This window comes from Bufo gargarizans, chromosome 7 (assembly GCF_014858855.1).
Source record: "Bufo gargarizans isolate SCDJY-AF-19 chromosome 7, ASM1485885v1, whole genome shotgun sequence".
Classification (NCBI taxonomy): Eukaryota; Metazoa; Chordata; class Amphibia; order Anura; family Bufonidae; genus Bufo; species Bufo gargarizans.
The window spans coordinates 168,140,538-168,163,998 of NC_058086.1; the positions used below are offsets into that span (position 1 = coordinate 168,140,538).

General features: G+C 48.3%; 1 protein-coding gene across 6 annotated transcripts in view; it reads left to right on the top strand.

Annotated features, from left to right (window-relative positions):
* Positions 1-23,461, top strand: part of TMCC1 (transmembrane and coiled-coil domain family 1) — an 86,360-nt gene that overhangs the window by 59,691 nt on the left and 3,208 nt on the right. For 4 of the 6 annotated variants that reach the window (XM_044301175.1, XM_044301176.1, XM_044301181.1 and 1 more), the window contains 3 exons: positions 19,026-19,286; positions 19,951-20,645; positions 22,687-22,822. In XM_044301175.1, the coding sequence (XP_044157110.1) occupies positions 19,026-19,286; positions 19,951-20,645; positions 22,687-22,822 (1,092 nt within the window). Of the gene's footprint in view, positions 1-9,157; positions 9,425-17,048; positions 17,125-19,025; positions 19,287-19,950; positions 20,646-22,686; positions 22,823-23,461 lie in introns of those variants that run through there. The other 2 variants (XM_044301177.1, XM_044301182.1) reach the window with 2 other exon arrangements.

A 23,461-nucleotide genomic window follows, 5' to 3' on the forward strand; every position in this document is an offset into this window, starting at 1 on the left:
GGCATTCCACTGTTGCAGGATGCGTCCGTGATTCTGATAACAGACTGATATTAAAGGGGTTGTCTGGGCTTTTACTATTGATGACCTATCCTCAGGATAGATCATCAGTATCAGATCGGCGGGGGTCCGACACCCGGCACTCCCCGCCAATCAGCACACGAAATGCGCACGTGCCGTCTCTTCTTGCTGCTGGTATGTCTATGGCAAGCATGCTGCGAGTGCCTTCTCGCTGATCTGGTATCGATTAACTATCCTGAGGATAGGTCATCGATATTAAAAGCCCGGAGAACCCCTTTAAGGCCCCTTTCACACGAGCGAGTGCAATGCGTGACGTGAACGCACAGCATCCGCGCTAAATCCTGACCCATTCATTTCAATGGGTCTGTGTACATTAGTATTGTTTTTCGCGCATCACTTCTGCGTTGCTTTAAAATCGCAGCATGTTCTATATTCTGTGTTTTTCACGCAGTCCTGGCCCATAGAAGTGAATGGGGCTTCAGTGAAAACGCATTGTATCCGGAAGCAAGTGCGGGTGCGATGCGTTTTTCACTGATGGTTGCTAGGAGATGGTGTTTGTAAACCTTCAGTTTTTTTATCACGCGCGTGAAAAACGCATTGCACCCGCTCAGAAAAAAATTAACGCAATCGCAGACAAAACTGAGTGAACTTGCTTGCAAAATGGTGCGAGTTTCTCCGAACGCATCCGGACCTAATCCGTCACGCTCGTGTGAAAGAGGCCTAAGGCAGTCGTTCCTACTGCAGTTCCTTGAGAGCTCGTGCACATGGCCGTAGCTTTTTTGCAGTTCACAAATTGTAGACAGATCCAGACACATTCAACTTGAACGGGTTGGTTTTCCGTCCGCACTGCAAAAAAATAATAATAATAATAATAGAACATGTTCTATTTTTTTGCAGTGCAGCGGCGCTGAGAGAAAACCCACGCGGAAGCGCTCAGTGGTGCCTCCATGGGGTTCCGTGCCTCCATTCTGCATTGCACCTTCCAGATTGCGGACTTGTCCAAGTGAATGGGTCCGCATTCGTGATGCGGTGCAAAAACAGCTGGGGCTCGTGTATAGCGGATCCGAGATACAGGCCTGGCCGGCGCACGGCTTTTCAGGCATACCCTCCTGTGACTGTAAACTCCTGCCCCCCTCCCCTCAGCATTTATTATAGCACTGCTGCGAGGGTGACTTCAGCCTATGCCCCCCCCATAATTACAGCACTGTTGGGCCCACATGCACCAGCATATCCCACGAGCCTGGACCGTGTGTGATCAGCAGCCCGGCTTCCTGTCTGTGTTGATAGGGGCTCAGGTGTCCGCACCGTTTCTCCTCATTTCGGCCGCACCCAGCTCTTGTTTGCAGGGATGAATCCTCAGCAGTGAAGAGTCGGCAAACAGCTCGGCGGTGGAAAGATCCACAAATCCTGCCCCCTCCCCCGCCACCTGTGCGCTGCACCTGTGTTTCGGGTACCTTGCACTGAATCCCCATGCAGGTCTCGGAGCAATGTTCAGCCGGTTCATATATGTCCATATAAGTGTTCTGCCCGTTATACAAACGCCTGGACGTGGCGCTAATGCTGCAGACCGGGCACCACAGAATTGAGGGTGGCGTTAATTGGCCTGCGGATCATGTCAATGTGTGCTGCGTATTTCCACCCTTTACAATAGGAGGATGAAATGTTTTACTGCAGATTTATATGCAGATGTGTTTTTTATGCTGCGGATTCGTGTGCAGATGCGGTTTTGCTGCGGATTCGTGTGCAGATGCGGTTTTGCTGCGGATGTAAATGAAGATGTTGGGGGGAGATTGATCAAAACTGGTGTAAGAGAAGAACTGGCTTAGTTGCCCATAGAAACCAATCCGATTCCACATTTCATTTTCCAAAGGAAATCTGAAACATGAACGGTGGAATCTGATTGGTTGCCAGTTTTCCCCTCCAGCAGTTTTGATCGCCCCCGTTTTTCGTTTCCCCTGTGGATTCTTGGCAAATATTCTGCTGCAAAAATTCCATGCTGTGTGGCTGTGCCCTTAGGGTTCATGTACACGAGCGTTAGTGGTCAGTGCCCGTATTGCGGACCGTAAACGTCCCTTACGCAATACACGAGCACTGCCATGTACTCTCCGTGCTGTGGACCCATTGGGGCCTATTTGCTAAAGTGTCTGCTCCACGTTTTTTGTCGTATTCTATCCTTGATAGCCTTAGGTTTTTTTGTGTCCGCAAAATTAACATTGTTGCGCCAGTTTTGTTGTATTTTGCGATGCCTGCGCCATTTTCTGACGACACACTCTTAAGGCTCCCTAATGTACGTCTTTTTTTTAGGACACATTTAACATGTGCACCTATTTGTCCGGCTTTTTTTTTTGTGTACAGAGTGGCTTGAAACTACGACCCTGGGGGCGGCGCTTTTTTTTTTTTTCCACATGTGTGTGATTATTTTTATTTATGTTTTTAGAGCACTTTTTCAGATGTGTTCTGCAATGTAATCTTTGACCTTTTCTAAACAGCTTTTTGTCTAATAAACTTAAAGTTTTAGGGCTCGTTCACACGACCGTATGGCTTTTTCAGTGTTTTGCGGGCTGTTTTTAAGGGATACGTTTTTTGTTTCAGTAGTGTTTCCAGTTCCGTTTTTTCTAATACAGTAATTACATAGAAAAAATTGGGCTGGGCATAACATTTTCAATAGCTGGTTCCGCAAGAACGGATACAGTACATTCCGTATGTGTTCCATTTTTTGGGGCGGACCCATTGACTTCAATGGAGCCACAGAACGTGATTTGCGGGCTATAATAGGACATGTTCTATCTTTGAACGGAAACTGAATTCATATGGAGTACATTCCGTTTTTTTGCGAAACCATTGAAATCAAAAGCAAAAAACGGGCCCTAAATGTGAGCACATATCGGGGGGGGGGGGGGGGGTTGTACAGGAAATTATGGAGAAAAATGGGAACTTAATAAATGTGCCCCATTGTCTTGAACGGGTCCGCATCTGCGGTGCGGAGGCACTATGAAGCGCTTCCGTGGGATTTTGGTCTGTGCCTTTGCACCACAAAGAAATAGAACATGTATTTTTTTGTGGTGCGGACCATATATTGCACATCGTGGACCCATTCAGGTCTATGGGTCCGCATCTGCAAGCGGCGTGCACCTCGCCTGTGCATTGTGGACCAATATTTGAGGTCCGCAGCACGGGGCACGCACGCTCGTGTGCATGAGCCCTCAAACATTTTGTGCATGTCAAACCCAAATCCCACAAACTATGACAGGTATCGGCTTTCCTTCGAATACCACGTTCTTATCTGACTGGAATATGGATTGTGCCTGGTTAACGGTTAATAGCCGAGAAACGGAAAGATTCTAATAAACCTGCAGAAACTGGTGTAAGCCCCGCGCACGCCGCCATATTAGGGTCCAAATCTTGTGCCCGTAGAACACTATGGGCATAGCAAGTTCGCCTACCGAAGCTTGTCGCTAGACCCGCGGTCGGGTTTGCCCCCACATTACGGCCGTCTGAGGCCTAATACTAGCCTTATCGCCATAGCAACCATTCCATAGGCCGCCATGGAGAGCCTGTCATTACCAGCATCTTTCCGTTACAGGTCAGAGCAGCTCATGGCGGCGACGGACACAGAGCATGACAGAAGGGTAACTTGCATGTCTTAAAATACGCGGAGGTCGCGTCACGCCATCGATGCCTGCCTACAGCTTCCCCTTCAGTATTTTTTACCTAAGCAAGTATCCGAGCGCACAGGTCCAGGTCTGTAAACATCGCGCCGCTTACTTTGGCAAGAAATCTGTTTACACAACTGGGACGGGATGAGGCACCTGCAGCGCGCCGTTAATTGGGTAGACGGCCTGTGCCCACTGCTGCCATGTGGAGGCGAGGTAGTATCTGCGTCTGTCACTGGGGCCTATTCGCACAGTGCGGACAAATGGCAGCTTTTAGAAATCAATGTAAACTTGCAGCATTTGGTGGCAATAAACTGCGATTTGACCACATCACGTGAATAGACCCGTACAGGCGATGAGCGGGCGCGGCGGTCACGTGTGGGAATAATTAGCGCTGTCTACAGGGATTGCGGTGTTACTGCAGAGGATGATCTTCTGATTTCTGCCACGGATTTCTCATGTCGTGGATCTGACCACAGATGAGACCCATTCATTGCGGCCAATCCGCCAGTGGCAATCCAGCTACGTTTTCTGCATGGATTTCGCGTGGATTCCTGCATTAGGGAGTGACGTGTCGCCTCAGACGTGGGCTGCAACATGGAAGCAATGGCCCGCGGACTTGTATTGGTTTTTACACACATTTCTGTACAGCAAGTGCTCCAAAATCCATGGGGATTTTGGAACATACCCTTAGATCCCAACAGACAAGGCAGCTAAGCAGTGTAATAAGAGCAGAGCTGCAATGAAAAGTATGGTGGCGGGTCAGAGCAACAGCCCAAGCCTCGTGTGCGACTTAAATTAGATTTTGGACTACCTCAGACTCCAACAGACAATACAGCTGAGGAGGCATGTAAGGTGTGGTGAGCTGGCTCGGTGGGCATGTAAGGTGTGGTGAGCTGGCTCGGTGGGTATATAAGGTGTGGTGAGCTGGCTTGGTGGGTATATAAGGTGCGGTGAGCTGGCTCGGTGGGCATGTAAGGTGTGGTGAGCTGGCTCGGTAGGCATGTAAGGTGCGGTGAGCTGGCTCGGTGGGTATATAAGGTGCGGTGAGCTGGCTCGGTGGGTATATAAGGTGCGGTTAGCTGGCTTGGTGGGCATGTAAGGTGTGGTATGCTGTCTCGGTGGGCATGTAAGGTGTGGTGAGCTGGCTCGGTGGGTATATAAGGTGCGGTGAGCTGGCTCGGTGGGCATGTAAGGTGTGGTATGCTGGCTCGGTGGGCATGTAAGGTGTGGTATGCTGTCTCGGTGGGCATGTAAGGTGTGGTGAGCTGGCTCGGTGGGTATACAAGGTCTGCAATAGGCTGTCTGCACACTTATCCCTCATTACTGTCATGGATGATTTATCAGAGTTGCAGGAAGGGCTGATTATCGGCTTTCAGGCCCCGGGTGGCGGGATTTCTGACACTGCGCAGTGTGAACTCTTCACTGCTGCTGTGGTGAAAGAGTACCTTGAGTGGACAAATGGCGCCATGTGAATAAGAGACATGGAGACTGCGGAGCACCACTTGCACTTGATGTGAGAGGTGAACGTCGACTATGAAGGTGCTCGAGGGTGGAGGACACACTACAGGGGAGCAGCTCACCGCAAATCCAGAGATGCGGAACGGAAGCACTACGGAGTGCTTCCGTAGGGTTTTGTCCCGTACTGCTGTTCCGCAAAAAGATAGAACATGTCCTATCTATCTTTTTGCGGAACGGCCGGATCGCAGACCCATTAAAGTGAATGGGTCTGCGATCCGCAGCGGCTGCCCCACAGACGGTGTTCGTGCATTGCGGCCTGCATTTTGCGGGCCGCAGCATGACCACGGGGCGCACACGTTCGTGTGCAAGAGGCCTAACCCAATAGTACAGAGACCTACTGCGTATGGGGCTCCGGAGCAGACGGACGGTCACTGCTCCTCTGGTGAAGTTACATCAGGATCGGACTCCGCTGATTGGTAAAGGGTTGTCTTCTCCGATGAGTCTTGTTTTCGTCTTCATGGAACGGATGGACGTTGGGGTGTCAGGAGAGAAACATCAGAGAGGGAACACCCAGCAGCCATTGCTGGAAGAACACAGGCTGGTGGGGGCAGCGGTATGGTCGGGGGAGGTTTTCCTGGCATTCTCTGGGCCACTCATCATTGTGGAAGGCGCTCTCAACCAGGGGCAGACTTGGAACTTAAAGTGGCCCTGGAAAAAATACTAAAAGTGGCCCCGTTTTGTATTTGGGTCCAAATTTGATGGAAGGCAGGGCCAGCAATACCATATTGCGGCACATTATACTGCCCCAACAGAGCCAAATACCACAGTCCATCACAAAATACTGCCAGCAGCGCAATTCACTTCCCAAAAAACTTCCACTGGCCGGCAGTGAGGAGGGCTCAGGCGGCCCCCTGGGGATCGGCCCACCGAGAAATTTCCCTGTAAGGTCTATGGCCAATCCATCCTTGCAGATCACGTACACCCATACATTCTGATTGTCTCCCATGGGGCGGATGAGGTCTTCCAGCCACACAATGAGACCCGTCACACGGAGAGAAATGTCTGACGATGGTTGGAAGAACATGACAAAGACTTCCAAGTACTACCTTGGCCCCCTAATTCCCTAGACTTGAACCATCTGTGGGACCACCTCGATGGTCGTGTTCGCTCTATGGTGGTCCCCCCCCATGCTCCTCCGGCAGCTGTGGGATGCACTGCGGTCAGCATGGCTCCAGATACCTATGACAACCACCCAGGACCTTATGGAGTCACTCCGGGCCCGTCTATCCGTGCTGCACACGGCGGTCACTCTGTGTACAGTATGTCGAGGTTCTCACAGCGCCAATTACAAGGAACGACCTAAGTGACTGCTTAGAATATTACGTGTCTTGACAAAGCAATTACCACAGATGAATCTCATCCGCCCGTCCTGTCTGTACGCTGCAGCTGGCAGAAACCCGGCCCATGTACACATTCCTCAGAATGAATCGGCCGAGGTGATGCATACGCTATACGAGGGTTCACTTATTTATACTGCTCCAATAACAGTTTACACAGAACGCGCGGGCGGGAAATGACGGGGCGCCGGTTATACGATCACGTGGTTACAGTGGGCCAGGACCCATGTGCCTACCGTCAGAAGTTGTCCTCAAATCCTTAACATTCTGCTTACCCTAGTTATATCTGTTTGTGGGAAAGCTGGGTGATGACCAATATGGCCACCGTTTCAGCTCCCAGAGGGGTTGCACGCCAAAGCTGCACAACCATTATGGCCGTTACCCTACTTTCCCAGAAGCCGCTGAATTAGCTTTTCTATTTTTATTTATTTTTTGCATGACCAAACAGGACTGTAGGACCAGTCAGGCAGCCATTTTGTCTCCTCCATTACTCGGAATCTCTGACATGAGGCAGCTCACGTCTGTCTGATATTGCGGGGGTCAATGTCAGTCGTCGTCTCTTTCGGTTATGCGAATGAAATTTGTCTAAAAACCATAAAAATGCGTAGGTGGCGATGGTTGAGCCTCCGGAGGATCCGCGTGTGATGGGAGCTGGGGACAAGTGTTGATTACTTTCCATCGCACTCATTTGTGTCTCTAGGGGTTTCACGCGGATGTTGCCGCCCTCCACATTACCCCCGTCTCCGGCTGATCACGTATCTCTGTATGTGGCTGCTGTCCCGCATTGGTAACATGGTCTACATGGGGGGGCCTCCATAACGCCTGATGTTGCTGCGTACGGTAATAACCTGGATGTTTGATGGACTTAAGTCCGCTCTGTACTGATAACGCCGCTCTCGCTCTGACCTTTGGTACACACAGGTGTGCGACACTTCGAGAAAATGCAGGCGACTGCAGCCATTTTTATTTTTGCCCCTTTTTGGGTTTACGTCCAGGTTTGGGGTTCAGTAACGTCCCTGTACACTGCTCTGAGAACGTTCCTCCCAGGTATTTTATTTTTTAGAATTTAAAATATCTAACGGCGCACTGTGATTGAAACGCGGACAATGTGGGCGCTGAAGCTTATAGACTATCCGTAAAAACAAGGAGTAAAATAATGGATAAATAGAAATATAGAGTTAGGCCAGGGGGTCAGCAAACTTCGGCACGCCAGCTGTTGTGAAACTACAATTCTCAACATGCTCCATTCATTTCTATGAGCGTTCTTAGAAGAGCAAGTATGCATGCTGGGAGTTGTAGTTTTACTCTGCTGGAGGTTGCCTACCCCTGATCTAGGCAATAGTAGATAGATTATATACATTTAATACACGCCACAAACAGGATTAAGGCTCATACACATGAACGTATTTTCTTTCCACTTAATTTTTTTTTTTTGCGCACCGTATGCGGAACCTTTCACTTCATTAGGGCTGTAGAAAATACAGAAGTTACTCTGTGCGCATTCCGTTTGTCCTCATGGCCGTTCCACAAAAAAGTAGTGCATGTCCTATTATTGTCCGCATATCGTGGTCTGAGGCCCTATTCGAGTCAATGGGTCTGCAAAAAATAAGGAACACACACAGAACACATCCATATTTTGCGGATCCATACTGTAGAAATGCTATGCCCAGCCCATATTGCTCATGTGTTTGGTGATTAATAAGTAACTTTTTCTATATACGATCCTCAAAAAACGGATCAAATACGGAAACCATACGGATGTGTTTTGTGCAATAACTGAACGGAAGAATACTTGAAACAGAGAAAAAAAAACTCCGATGCAGAACAACGCATCAGTGAAAAACGGACCGCAAAACAACAACGGTCGTGTGCATGAGCCCTAAAATAAATAATAAACATTAGAATTGATTCCTAAAACTGACAGTATATTAATGGAATACCAGATATTATGTAATCAATCCTTCCTAAGAAGTAATATACTGCTTATTATTATGCAATTTTCCACATTAAAAAAAATATATATATATATATATATGAAAAAAAAAAAAATTATGATAAAATAAGTCCAGCATTGTAGCTGAAATTGATTAGAACATGTGCATATCCAATAATGCAATGGTATATCGCAGGGATCAGCACTCCAGCAGCTGTGAGACTTGAACTCCCATCATGCACACTTACTCCACTGTTCTTGTAACCCCCATAGAATTGAAAGGAGGATTCTGGGAGTTGTAGTTTAGAACAGCTGAAGTGCCGGAGGCCGCTGATCTCTGGTATATCGAATAAAGCAATAGTATCAGTAACGGCATTCAATATAAATTTTCATCTACAATTCTGGACTTTATTTTATCATTTTTTTTATATGTTTTTTTAATGTGGAAAATTGCATAATAATAAGCGGTCTATTACTTCTTAGGAAGGATTAAATACATAATATCTGGTATTCCATTAATATATTGTCAGTTTTAGGAATCAATTCCATCGTTCATTATCATGTCATTCCTGTTTGAGGTGTATTACTGGTTAATAAATGTATATAATCTGTCTACTGCTGCCCTGAGGGCGTGCGCCCGCTCCAATATTACTATTTAACCAGTATTTTTTTTTTTTAGATAGGGGCCGCGCTGAATACCAAGGTGTCTTTGTACGGTGTCAGCGATCTACACAATGAAGTCATCTCTGCTTCAGGCGGTGTCTGCCTGCTACAAGATTTCCCAGACCGAGACTGAACTTCCTAAGTGTAAACTGATAGGCATCATGGGTCCTGCTCTGGGGCCGAAATCTGTCCTGTATGCGCCCCAGACAGAGCGGCCGCGAGGGTGTCAGGGCATCACTTTTCTTCACGATGCTTTATTGATGCGGTCTTCACGTCGCCGAATTCCAGGAGTAAATCGGGTGCGTGATTTAAAAGTGTTTTCCAGGATTTTTTTTTACTAATTGGATAGGTCATCAGTATCTGATCGTGGGGGTCCGCTGACTTCTCTCAGCTAAGCATACACGGCGTCGTACGTTGTATAATGGCTGTGCTTGGTATCGCGCTCAGCCCCATTCACATCAATGTGCAGACAGAAGGCCGCGGCACTCACAGGAGCGCTCCTGCCTTCTCAAACAGCTGATCGGCAGGGTCATCCGTAAAAAAAAAAAAAAATCTCGGAAAACCCCCTTTTTAAAGGTGTCATCCCATCCTTCGAATGAGCGCTCACCAGGGGAAGCAGAGTTACGGAAACGGCCAAGCTCGCATCCAGCATAGCACAGCAGGCTAGAGTAACTCCGACCATCGTGGCCCCTACTTAGTCGCAGGAAAACCCCTTTAAATGCTCCTATTTGGCACCCTCTATTAATTGGCAGTGAGGTGATAACAAAAACCGCATCACATGGCCATCTAATTACCCCCCAAAGAGGCGCCTGATTGGTCCCATGCAGATCTGACCAGAACCGTTCTTGTCTTTAACATAGTTTCCAGCTGTTCCAAATTTGCAGGGACTGTCCCTTATTTTCAGAGACAGTCCCGCCAAATTTTAGCTGTTTTGGGTCGATGGTGGGTAAGACTAACACCAATCCCGCCCATAAGTGGGTGTTTCTGGGCAGGTTTAGGGTGTTCCTGAGGCAGCCCCGATTTTATCAGCTGAAGTGTTGGTGAGTATGCTTTCATTGACCTTTCCCTGTGGGGACGGCGACACGGGGCAGAATTTTGCAGAAAAATGCTGTGATTTTACAGAGGATTCGCCTTGAAAACCACACCATAAATTCAACACGGGTTAATCGACGGCGAGTTTGGATGGGATTCGCTAAAATCTCATCCTCATTGCTATTATGGGAATACGCTGCAGATTTACCGGTCGCAAATCCGTATCTTTCCAATGTGGACGTGTCGGTAAAGTGACAACTGCAGCTCTGGGTGAATTGTGCTTAGTGGTTGTCACTTCCCCTCCTCCGCACAGTAGTGAAGGCAGTATGTTTTTTTTCTTCTTCTCATTTTAATTACCCCCTATCTCATTTCCATCATGAATCCTCCGAGGTATTACTTTCTTATAGATTAACTTGTCAGTAATAGAGCCGCAGGCTTTCCATCGGCGTCCATCTCTGCTCGCTGTGCCTGCCTTCACAGACATGTCATCCGTGAGATTACAGGCATGTGCCCAGCCGTGAACGCACATCTCATTAGCCTTCCATTTTCCTCTTTCACTGCTTTTATAGAATATGTTCTTTTTTTTTTCCCGCTTCATTTTCTTTTCTTAAAGTGCACCGTCGTGTAGAGGATGCCATTTTAGGAACTAACCCTACTTGAACGCGTGAGGCTTAAGTTTATTGAGACGTATTCTCATAGAGTTTGTCTCCGCTGACAAAATATTGCCTGACCAGCTGTCAGAAATATTGTGTTATGCCACAAAATGGCTGCTTGGACAGTCTAGGCCTCAGAGAATGTGGTGACCCATAGCAACCAATCAGAGCCCCAGTTTCATTTTTCTAGGGCTGGTTAGAAAATGAAAGCTGATCTCTGATTGGTTGCTATGGGCAACAGGATCTCTTCTGAGGTAGATTTGTTGTTTGGCAGGCCTAGGCCTCATATTTCTTACTGTGAAAATTACCACAACAATTGATGGAGAATTCTCATGTCCTAAATATGTCCAGGGTATGCCATAGATGTCTGCTGGATGCAGCTCCCACCTCAGGGATGCCCACCTGTATCTGGATGTGTTGGGACTTGCATCTAGCAGACATTTATGGCGTATCCTGTGGATATAGGACATGGGAGTAACCCTTCAACCTCTTGAGGATGGGAGTGATTTTCCATTTTTGCGTTTTTTCAGTTTTCTCTGCCTTTCCGGAGCCATAACTTTTTTTATTCTTCCATTCACATAGACGTATGAGGAGCTTGTTTTTTCAAACACAAGTTTTACTTTTAATGGCACAATTTAATATTGCATATGAAGTAGTGGGAAGCTGGAGAAAAAGTAACAAACTAGGTGATATTGGGAGAAAAAACCCAATTCCACCATAGTTTTATGAGTTTTGTTTTTATGCCATTACCAATGCGTTAAAACTGACCTGTTCCCTTCATTCTCCAGGACCGTACGATTACAGTTATACCACATTTATATAGTTTTTATACTAATATGTGTTTTAATACTTAAAGGGTTTCTGCGGTTTGTTTAAACTGATGATCTATCCTCTGGATAGATAATCAGCATCTGATCGGCGGGGGTCCTACACCCGGGACCCCCACCGATCAGCTGTTTGAGAAGGCAGCGGCGCTCCAACAGCACCGCGGCCTTCTCACTGTTTAACGCTGGCCCAGTGACGTCACGACTAGTATCAACTAGCCTGGGCGGGGCTAAGCTCTGTTCACTTGAATGGAGCTTAGCCGCTCCCAGACCATTGATACTAGTCGTGACGTCACTGGGCCTGCGGGAAACAGTGAGAAGGCCGCGGTGCTGTTGGAGCGCCGCTGCCTTCTCAAAACAGCTGATCGGTGGGGGTCCCGGGTGTAGGACCCCCGGCCGATCAGATGCTGATGATCTATCCAGAGGATAGATCATCAGTTTAAACAAACTGCAGAACCCCTTTAATAATATTAAAAACTAAAATTAAATAAATTAAATACAATTATTTTTTCTTTCCATTGCCCTATTCAGACTCCTATAACTTTTTTATATTACATCTACGGAGATGTGTGAGGGCTGGTTTATTGTTTGCGGAGCGATCTGTAGTTTTTATCGATACCATGCGTATGATTTTTTTGATTGCTTTTTATTTTATTTTTTTTGAGATGAAGCGACGACAAAACAGCAAATCGGCCATTTTGATTTTGAATGAAATTTTTTAAGAATATTTTTTTTAAACTTTTTTCCCACTTTTTTTTCCCACTTATATTTGAACGTGTCATCGCATGAGATCTCTTGTCCCATAGACTGCAATAAATTACCATTGCAGCCTATGAGACATTCAGTACGTTTCCATGGAGCTCCTATGGAACGATCGCTGTCCCAGAAAACATGTACGGTGGATATCTGCAATTTTGTTGTTGTTTTTTTGTGTTTCGGTCAGACGGCGGCGGCGGCACCTGCTTTGTGCGCCCTGCAGTGATTTATGGCGCTGAGGTTGGATGTTTGCCATAGATTAGGCTGTAATGGGATCTGGCTCAGGTGTTGACTCTCTAAAGTAAATATTCGCTGCCGGCATGTCCTGACTGCCAGCTGTACTCCCATCCTCCTGTACATAATGGGATTACATGGCTTTTAGTCCTATGTTATTGTCCTGTAGGACTGCAAGTCTCAGCGATTCCTGATCAGAGAGCTGTGTATGTTCGGGGTTCAGGCAGTGTGAGCTGTGTATGTTTGGGGCTCAGGCGGGGGATCTGTGTATATATGGGATTTGGGCAGGGGCTGATGATGATGATCTGGTCTGTGTACTGGGGGGCTGTGGCAGTGTCCCTGTATTACGGCAGGGGATCTGTGTATATATATATATATATATATATATATATATATATATATATATAGGGTTCAGCCAGGGGATCTGTGTATATATGTAGTTCAGGCAGTGGGATCTGTGTATATCTGGGGTTCAGACAGGGGATCTGTGTGTGTGTGTGTGTATATATATATATATATATATATATATTAGTTCAGGCAGTGGGATCTGTGTATATATATAATATATATGGGGGTTCAGGCAGTGGGAGCTGTGTATATTTGGGGTTCGGGCAGTGGGAGCTGTGTATATTTGGGGTTCGGGCAGTGGGAGCTGTGTATATTTGGGGTTCGGGCAGTGGGAGCTGTGTATATTTGGGGTTCGGGCAGTGGGAGCTGTGTATATTTGGGGTTCGGGCAGTGGGAGCTGTGTATATTTGGGGTTTGGGCAGGGGAGCTGTGTATATTTGGGGTTTGGGCAGGGGGTTGTGTATTATCACTGGCTGATGATAATGAGCTGATGGTCTGTGTATTGGGGGCTGTGGCAGTGTCCCTGTATTACGGCAGGGCAGGTATTTTGCACGTGTGTAGGGTGCGCTCACTCTCGGGTAGGTGTCCGGGCCCCAGGATGTACACAGGCAGGATCCTGCTGTTTGCCCGGGGCGCTGAGCCATCATGTACTGTATACTGGGGGTAGAGTCACTTCCTGCCCTTGTATCAGCTGTGTCCTCCAGTCCCTCCCCAAGGTGCTGTTTTCATGCCATAAACATGAGCTGTGCGCCCTGTCACCATGATGTCATGAGAGAAGTAGTTTCTTTTAACCCTTTGTCTTCAGGGCAGACGCTGTTAACCCTTCACCACCCATCCAGCCATTTCCAATCCACAACCTTTACAAGCAAATATTATAGAATGTGATTAGTGACATGGAAGTTAATCTAATTTGTGTTGCTATGCAAATTCCTGATTACATGGAAGTCTCCTGCCTTGATACACATTGCTGCTGACACAAAGGAAATGGTCATCCCCAGGCTGGAGACCAAGCGGCCCTGGGCTGCAGCTGAACTACAAGTCTCAGCATGTCTCCAGCTAAAGTATATGTAAAATTAAAAAAAAGCTGATTAACCTCCAGAAATGTTTACAGCCATATGTCTCGCTGATATCAGCCGCTCCTCTTATTACACTGGTTAATTTACACGGACCAGTATGGGACAGCCACAGAACTTTCTGCAACAAATCTGCCACGTGTGAATACCCCCCCACCTCTAAGCTGAATACTTTCGGTGACCTGGCCCTTTAAGGGATGGCAGCTGCTGCAGAACTTGAGGCTCGTGGCCTTCTCATGAAAAAAAGCTATTGTAAACCAGGGCGAAACTTCCCAACAGCTGGGGGATGTAGTAACGTCTTAAATGTCCCAATCTGTGAGCACAGGGCAGCGTTCACACTTCACCATGTAAGGTCGGAAGGGATGCCAGAGACAGATTTCTTTTTTTTTTTTTTTTTCTGTCCATAAACTGTAATGACCAGTTACACAATAAGAAAAAAAAAAGCATAATACAGGATGAAGAGCGAGCTGGCAGACGCACAAGAATGTGACGGTCTGTGCCCACATCAGGGCCCCCCGGATGAAAATAAACCCTTTATTTGAGTGAATGGGGTCAGAACCCTCTGAATTCCAGCCCACTTATGGCACAGCCATGTGTCCCACAATGTTTTTTTTTTATAATACCCCCCATTTGCCACCTGTGACTCAACAGCGCTGGTGAAACTACAACTCCCAGTATGCTGGTTGCTGGAGAACCATTGGTTGCAGACCGTAGCTCTGTGTGGGTCAGCAGGCAGATTGTGTATGGGCTGAGGCTTTGGGATACTGGACGCATTGTTCCTGTGCGTTATATAACCCTATACCAAGAAGACATTGTTTTTTCGCACTTTGCGTAACTGGATTATACCCCAGAATTAATCCGCTATCACACGGGAACATAGATGGATCGGATTAATCGAGAGAGAGTGAGGAGGGCTGGGGCCGCACCGTAGACTGAGGGACGCTTCTGAAATCTGCGGTGGCATGAGCGGCCATACAGTCGTGGGAGAAGTTTTGTGTAATAAAGTTCTGAAGCTTTTTAATATACTGTACTTTGTGTCCCAGTTTTGCATCTTCTTCAAAATTTCCACTTGTCAGTGAATGGGAACAATCATAACAAAAACACACAGACCGATTGATACAATTGTATCCAGTTTAGACAATCCTCTGGAGGTAAATATTTAGAATAATTTCCAGACTGATACATTTCAAACTGCACTGATACATTGTAACAAACTGTCAGGACTGGAGAGAGGTTTGTGCTGCTGCTTACAGGGGATTCAATTATGCACATAAAGTACCAGCAATGTGACTTAACAAACCTCATGCACACTTTTGCTTTTCTGTGCACAAATTTCCGTGTGGATTTATGTGTGTTTCTGCAGCGTATCTGCACCAAAATTGCGGATTTTGGTGCGGTTTTACTACAGAACTCAGCCTTCCATTGAAAAGGTGATAATCGGCTATGCTATTAAATTTGAAATCCGCATTGCAGGTCAAAATCTGCAGTCTCCATGAGATTATACACTTTGCTGGTACTTTTATACCCTGTAGTTTTTCCGTACGGGAATCCACGCAGAAAAATCGCACGCATTCAGCAACATGTGCAGGTGGCCTTAGGCTGCTTTCTTGTTTTGTTTTTTTCTGTGAATTTCGAGCCGTTTCCCCTCTATAGGTAAAACAAGATAAAAGGATTTGTTTCACCAGTAAAATGCGTGATCCGGAAATGGTGGCGATCTGTGCTGAAGTGAGCATGGTTATGTTGCATGGCATGTGAGCACAACCTTACGGTATATACAAGTGGTGCAGTTGCGCCGAGACCCATGAGGGGCCATGACTTGCTGCTGTTCACATGACAGAAATACACATCGTAAAACTACAACATTTTTTTTGCGTCGGGTGAAATCCTCTGCGGATTTGGACTTTGCGTGCTCCAGATTTTTCCTGTTGCAGTTTCTGCGCAGAATGCTTCAAATCCACCTATGGAACTTCACTGCGTAAGGGTCACTTATACTCTGCGGATTCTGGGGGTCATTTGCAACGAGCACAAAAAAGACCCTGTTTTGCAACTTTTTAAATCTCCATTACACGTTATTTTGTTGCATGTTTTTACGCCACCCTCACCACTTGGGAATGGCGGGGGAGATTGGGCCCGACACATTTACAAATTTTTACAGACATAAAGCAGAGTAGAAACTACTCCAGTCAGGGGCTGGATGGCCGGAGGTCCGTCTACTTTACGTTGAGGTGCACGACTCGCCATATATCAGGCGACTCCTCTGGCAGCGCAGGGGAAGGGACAAAGCCAGGCATAAAAAGACGATCTTTGTAAATGACCCCCTTCGTAGCAGAAATTTCTGTGGAAATCCGTTATATTCCCCTGGATGTGGCTTGCAGGAATGAATGGAACAGAATTTTAAGTTGCGGCAAAATCAGCGGCGTGTAAATGCACCCTGTTTTTTATCTGTGGATTTCACATGTATTTTGGGGCAAAAACATGCTACCCTACCAGTAATGAGATGACCCTACCAGCTGTGTAATTGCGGCATTTGAGTCTAACGGTTTATCGAGTGACACGTGCTAGCTGCGGAGCCGCAGCATTTTGCAAAAGAACCACATGCGTTCTTTTTTTTTTTCGGCCACGTGCCAACAACTCCAGGTTTATTCACACATCGCAGTTAGGTAGCCCCTAGGCCTGCACAGGTTTTTAGTCTCTGGATGGAAACAAGAATGGTCATATTTACAAACAGCAAGCAGAGATCTTGAAATTGGTAATCAACTGAAACACGTGCTGTGTCCTGGCATGTAAGCTCCACAGACGAATGACCTGTGTTCCCTGTGGATGTTTCTGATGAGCTGTGATCTGACTCATAGGTGATAGTGAAACTCCCAGCAATCTCTCTGGCAAGTAAAGGGTTAGGTCACCTCTCGCCTGGGGCGGTCCCGCCTCATAGGGGAGGGGCCATGAGCTCATCCCCTGATTGACACTCTCAGGTGGTGAGATACCTCTGAGCTCACAAGCAGCGGAGCGCCGGGTATGAAGGAGCCGGCAGGGACCAGATATGCACTGGGACCAAATACTGAGACTGCACAAAAAGGAGGTGAGGAGCGGGCAGTGCCAGCGGCGGGGGCAGCATGCCATGGGAACAGGGGTCAGTGATGGGAGGGCATGGCCGGTGTGTGAGGGTCCCACAGGTAGTATTGGTCTGTGAGTGCGGCCCAGGTAACTACTGATGATTGTGCCTTGTTAATGCCCCGGGCGCAGTAATTAGCATGGCATGAATAGCTACTATGTAGTGATTGTGCCCGGGTCACTGGGATCGGCTTGTGCAGTCACTCCAGGATGGCAGTGATCAGTCAGTGTCCCAGTTGTACCGGGTGATGCTGATCAGTGTGCTGGCATTGTGTCCGGGTGACTCTGATCGATGTGCTGGCATTGTACCCGGGTGATGCTGATCAGTGTGCTGCCATTGTGTCCGGGTGACTCTGATCGATGTGCTGTGATTGTACCTGGGTGACGCTGATCGGTGTGCTGTGACTGTACCTGGGTGACGCTGATCGGTGTGCTGTGATTGTACCTGGGTGACGCTGATCGGTGTGCTGTGATTGTACCTGGGTGACGCTGATCGATGTGCTGTGACTGTACCTGGGTGACGCTGATCGATGTGCTGTAACTGTACCTGGGTGACGCTGATCGGTGTGCGGTGACTGTACCCGGGTGACGCTGATCGGTGTGCGGTGACTGTACCCGGGTGACGCTGATCGGTGTGCGGTGACTGTACCTGGGTGACGCTGATCGGTGTGCGGTGACTGTACCCGGGTGACGCTGATCGGTGTGCGGTGACTGTACCCGGGTGACGCTGATCGGTGTGCGGTGACTGTACCCGGGTGACGCTGATCGGTGTGCAGTGACTGTACCTGGGTGACGCTGATCGGTGTGCAGTGACTGTACCCGGGTGACGCTGATCGGTGTGCAGTGACTGTACCCGGGTGACGCTGATCGGTGTGCAGTGACTGTACCCGGGTGACGCTGATCGGTGTGCAGTGACTGTACCCGGGTGACGCTGATCGGTGTGCAGTGACTGTACCCGGGTGACGCTGATCGGTGTGCGCTGACTGTACCTGGGTGACGCTGATCGGTGTGCTGTAACTGTACCTGGGTGACGCTGATCGGTGTGCGCTGACTGTACCTGGGTGACGCTGATCGGTGTGCGGTGACTGTACCCGGGTGACGCTGATCGGTGTGCAGTGACTGTACCCGGGTGACGCTGATCGGTGTGCAGTGACTGTACCTGGGTGACGCTGATCGGTGTGCTGTGATTGTGTCCGGGTGAAAATAGTTTATGCCGCGCTGAGTGCAGATTTTATTACTGATTTATATCCATTGATTTCAGTTGTAAAAAACTGTAATGAGCGAGTAATGACAGCAAACAAAGAGTTAAGTGACAGTTTGTTGCCCCTCCTGTCGGGGGGCTTCTGTAAGGGACCCCTCCTGACCATAAGACTGGTCCATTGTTCACCCGGGGCCTGACACCTCTAATCCTCCCTGCTTCCTCCTGACTACTCTGAGATTTACAGGATTACCCCGGGGCCACTAATACAATTACCGAGGCACTATTAACCCCGTCCCCACTGGACACCGGCTGCGGAATCTCCCTCACATTCCTGACAATGACTGGCTGCGGGGGAGGGGCCCCGGCTTTAAATAGATGCTTTCCTTTTGCTAATGACCACCCTCATTTATTCATGTTCTGGAAGTGCCGGAGGCCTGTCCAATCACTGGGGAACTGAAGGTCCCAGCGGATGTTGCTGGGATTTGTAGTTGCGTATCATCTATGAATGTACGCCAATCAGTACGGCTCACTCAGCTTTTCTAGGCCCCTGAAAGGCAATATGGCTGCAGGGGGTAGGACGGCATCACCGGGCAGGGCTGCCATATTGGTTGGATATCTTTTTTGGACTCCGTTCACATGACGCATTGTGACTGTTTTGTCTTTTGCAGCTCGATCGGTTGGAAGGCGGAGGCCTCTCACAGGCATCCAGTATGGTGGCCTCGGGGGCGGACGGCATGTTGGCCGCAGACACTGTCGACGGAACTCCTGACCCCCAGCGGACCAAGGCGGCCATCCTGCAGCTGCAGCAGAAGATCCTCAAGCTGACGGAACAGATCAAGATCGAGCAGACGGCCCGAGACGACAATGTGGCAGAGTACCTGAAGCTGGCGAACAATGCGGACCGGCAGCAGGGCGCACGGATCAAACAGGTGAGGAATGGGCGGGCAGGCACGGGCCGACATGATCCTGGCACCGCTAGTCTCTCTGGGGAAGACCCTGTTCACACCTGTCACCTGTTCCACGCCAACATCCACATCAGATCCGGTCACATGTGTGAATGGCGTGTCACATTTTGTTACAGAAAACATTGAGCAGATCGTCATTGACATCACCGAAAAAAATGTATACGCTTATTGTCGCTGATTCCTCGTGGAAAGGTCGGGGCTTCGCCCCCTCGCGCAGATCCGCGCCAGTTCATACTCTGCCCAATCCTTTCTGTCGGATCCCTCAATGTCCAGATAGTGTCCCCTTGATCCTATAGATGAGTTGGAAGTTGGGGCCCCTCAGGTATCAGGTGCATCGCCCATTGTCATCCGATCCGGTCTATGATGGGGTTAATAGATCCAGGCAGAAGTAGCAACGGGAGAGGCGGGAATCCTGGATCACTGGATGGAAGAGGAGCCGTCAGGATATGGCCGCTGGTCGAGCAGGTTTTGCAGGTTGCTGCAGGCTATTCATGGCATCCAGCATCCTCAGCCATGTCCTGACCATGCTAATGACATCAGCAGCATCTCCGACGCTTTGTTACAATGTATCAGTGCAGGTAAAATGTATCCGTTATCATTTCCTGACCTTCTCTCTTGTGCTCCTCAGGTGTTTGAGAAGAAGAACCAGAAGTCTTCTCAGAACATCCTCCACCTGCAGAGGAAGCTAGAGCACTATCACCGCAAGCTTCGCGAGGTGGAACAGAACGGAATCGCGCGTCAACCCAAGGACGTCTTACGGGATATGCACCAAGGCCTGAAGGGCGTGGGGGCCCGGGTTAGCGGCTTCAGTGAAGGGGTGGTGGACAGTGTTAGGGGTGGACTTTCAAGCTTCTCCCAGGCCACCCACTCGGCCGCAGGGGCAGTAGTGTCCAAACCCCGGGAGATCGCCTCCTTGTTACGGAACCGCTTTGGCAGCAGTGACAACATTTCCTCCCTGGACGATGGCACCGGCCTGCCCTCCACCCAAGGGGAGGACGGAGCGCAGCATGGGAAGAGCCTGGCACCTATGAACATGTTTCAGGCGAGTCCCAAGTACGGAAGCGAGGAGGACTGCTCCAGCGCCACCTCGGGCTCACTGGGCGCCAACAGTACTAGTGGGGGGCCTGGCGGGGGTGGAGGGGGCAGCTCACGAACAAACACCTTGGATATGCAAGGACTGATGGGGTTTGAAATGGTGATTCAGGAGATCCAGGAAATGCGGGAAACCCAAAACCAACTGGAGGAGTCTCTGGAAGGACTCAGGACGCAGTATCAAAGTGACTACTCCTTCATCCTCCAGTCTCTGCAGGAGGAAAGATACAGGTCAGTAACCGAGCGCATGATGAAAAGGGGGGCATAGTATATAAGGCCGAAAAAAGCCCTCCGTCCATCCAGTTCGTCCTGTCATCCTGCAAGTTGATCCAGAGGAAGGAAAAACACCCTGTGAGGTAGAAGCCAATTTTTCTCACTTTAGGGGGAAAAAAATTCCTTCCCGACCCCAATCAAGCATCAGAATAACTCCCTGGATCAACGACCCCTCTCTAGTAGCTATAGCCTGTAATATTATTACACTCCAGAAATACATCCAGACCCCTCTCTAGTAGCTATAGCCTGTAATATTATTACTCTCCAGAAATACATCCAGACCGCTCCTGAATTCCTTTATTGTACTCCCCATCACCACCTCCTCAGGCAGAGAGTTCCATAGTCTCACTGCTCTTACCGTAAAGAATCCTCCTCTATGTCTGTGTACAAACCTTCTTTCCTCCAGACGCAGAGGATGTCCCCTCGTCACAGTCACAGTCCTGGGGATAAATAGATGATGGGAGTGATCTCTGTACTGTCCCCTGATATATTTATACATGGGTATTAGATCTCCCCTCAGTCGTCTTTTTTCTAAAGTGATAATGTTGATAATCTTTCAGGGTACTGTAGGTGCCCCGTTCCAGTTATTACTTTAGTTGCCCTCCTCTGGACTCTCTCCAGCTCTGCTATGTCTGCCCTGTTCACAGGAGCCCAGAACTGTACGCAGTACTCCATGTGTGGTCTGACCAGTGATGTGTAAAGTGGTAGGACTATGTTCTCATCACGGAGATCTATGCCCCTTTTGATGCAACCCATCACCTTATTGGCCTTGGCAGCAGCTGTCTAGCGGAAAGAGCAGGGTCCACAGCAGCGCAGAGTATTTCAGGAGAGGAGACAGACAGCAGGCCACAGAGAGTTACATAGTGAAAGGAGCATGGTCCTCCCAGCAGCACAGAGGATTTCAGGAGGGGAGTGTGCTGATCTTGTAGGAGGTCACAGGCTGAAAGTTACATAGTGGAGGGAATAGGTTCAAAGGAGCACAGAGGATTTCAGGAGAGGAGTGTGCTGATCTTGTAGGAGGTCACAGGCTGAGAGTTTCATAGTGGAAGTAGCAGGGCCCCGATCAGCACAGAGGATTTCAGGAGATGAGTGTGCTGTACATTCCTAGCAGTAGATGAGCTGTATATCCTTCATGGTGTGTACGGTGCCGCTCGTCATCTCTGCGGCTCATCAGCGGTGTAGTAATGAGGCAGTAAACGCTGCGCTGTGTGATTAATCCCATCATTAACGTTACATAACGTCCTGTTTTTATGCTTTTTCTTCCGGCACATGATGTTCTGTGTAATCTGGTGCCGGGCTCATAAAAACCTAGTCTCCGGGAGCAGAAATCCTACACGATGTTCCCGTCGGCACACGTCCTGTATCTCGCTGTATCTCCCGCTCAGATTCAGGAGCCGGTCATGTGTCCTGCTTAAAGGGATCAGTTCTCAGCCATATTTATATTTATTATGCAAAAATAGATTTTCTGTAGATACTGGAAGAATATCCCTGGGTTTACAGATGGGAAGTTCCTGGGGTTTTATTTTAAGCTAAGATTTTATTTTATTTTATATTATTTTTATGTATTAAATCCACGATTGACTGAACATGCAGTGCATTACACGGTGCAGCAGGATATATACTGTAGATAGGGCTGGTGAATCCGTGGGTGGGAGCTCCACCTAGTGGTGATTTTTTAGGAATGACAGATTTGTTAATGTGTAGTTTGAGCTCCATCTAGTGGTGATTTATTGGTATGACCAATTATTTGTCATTATAGAAGGTATGGGCTCTAGCTTTTGTGAAACTACAACTCCTAGCATGTACTGATGACAAATCAATGATGAACAAGTTGATATGTAATGCACCCACCATTCGTATTTTTGGGACACAGTAAATTTGCCACTTTTCCATAAACAAAAAAAACAAAAAACGGTTTGAAGGCTCTTGCCCTCTTGTGGGATTTTTTTTAAACCAGAAACCACATCTCTAATATCTTGTATGTTCTTTTTCCTGTCAGATGTGAGCGGCTGGAAGAGCAACTGAATGACCTCACCGAGCTCCACCAGAACGAGATTCTCAACTTAAAGCAGGAATTGGCCAGTATGGAAGAGAAAATCGCTTACCAGTCCTACGAGAGGGCGCGAGACATACAGGTGAGCGGTTCTGTGTGATCCTGGGCCTGGACACCTCTAGGTTGTCTCAGGGATCTGATTTCACTGATCCGGCTCTGCAGTGATCTCATCACACCCTGTTGCATTACTTTTCATCCATAATTCCCAGTCCACTCCATGTTTGCGCTTGGGAGCTGCTCGTCTTGATTGCATTCAATATAGAGAACTCTTCACTCTTTTATAGACTTGAAGCTTAATTGGCATCTGTCAGCAGTTTTGTCCCTATGACACCGGCTGACCTGTTACATGTGCACTTGGCCGCAGAAGGCATCTGTGTTGGTCCCGTGTTCATATGTGCCCGCACTGCTGAGAAACATGATGTTTTATTATATGCAAATGAGCCTCTAGGAGCAACGGGGGCGTTACCATTACACCGAGAGGCTCTGATCTCTCTGCAACTGCCGCACCCTCTGTACTTCGACAGGACCGGGCAGTGAAAACATCATCACCCCTGGTCCTATCACTCAAAGTGCAGAGGGGGCGGCAGTTGCAGAGAGAGCAGAGCCTCTAGGTGTAATGGTAACGCCCCCGTTACGCCTAGAGGTTCATTTGCATACATTAAAATATCATTTTCCTCAGCAATGCGGGCACATATGAACATGGACCAACACAGATGCTTTC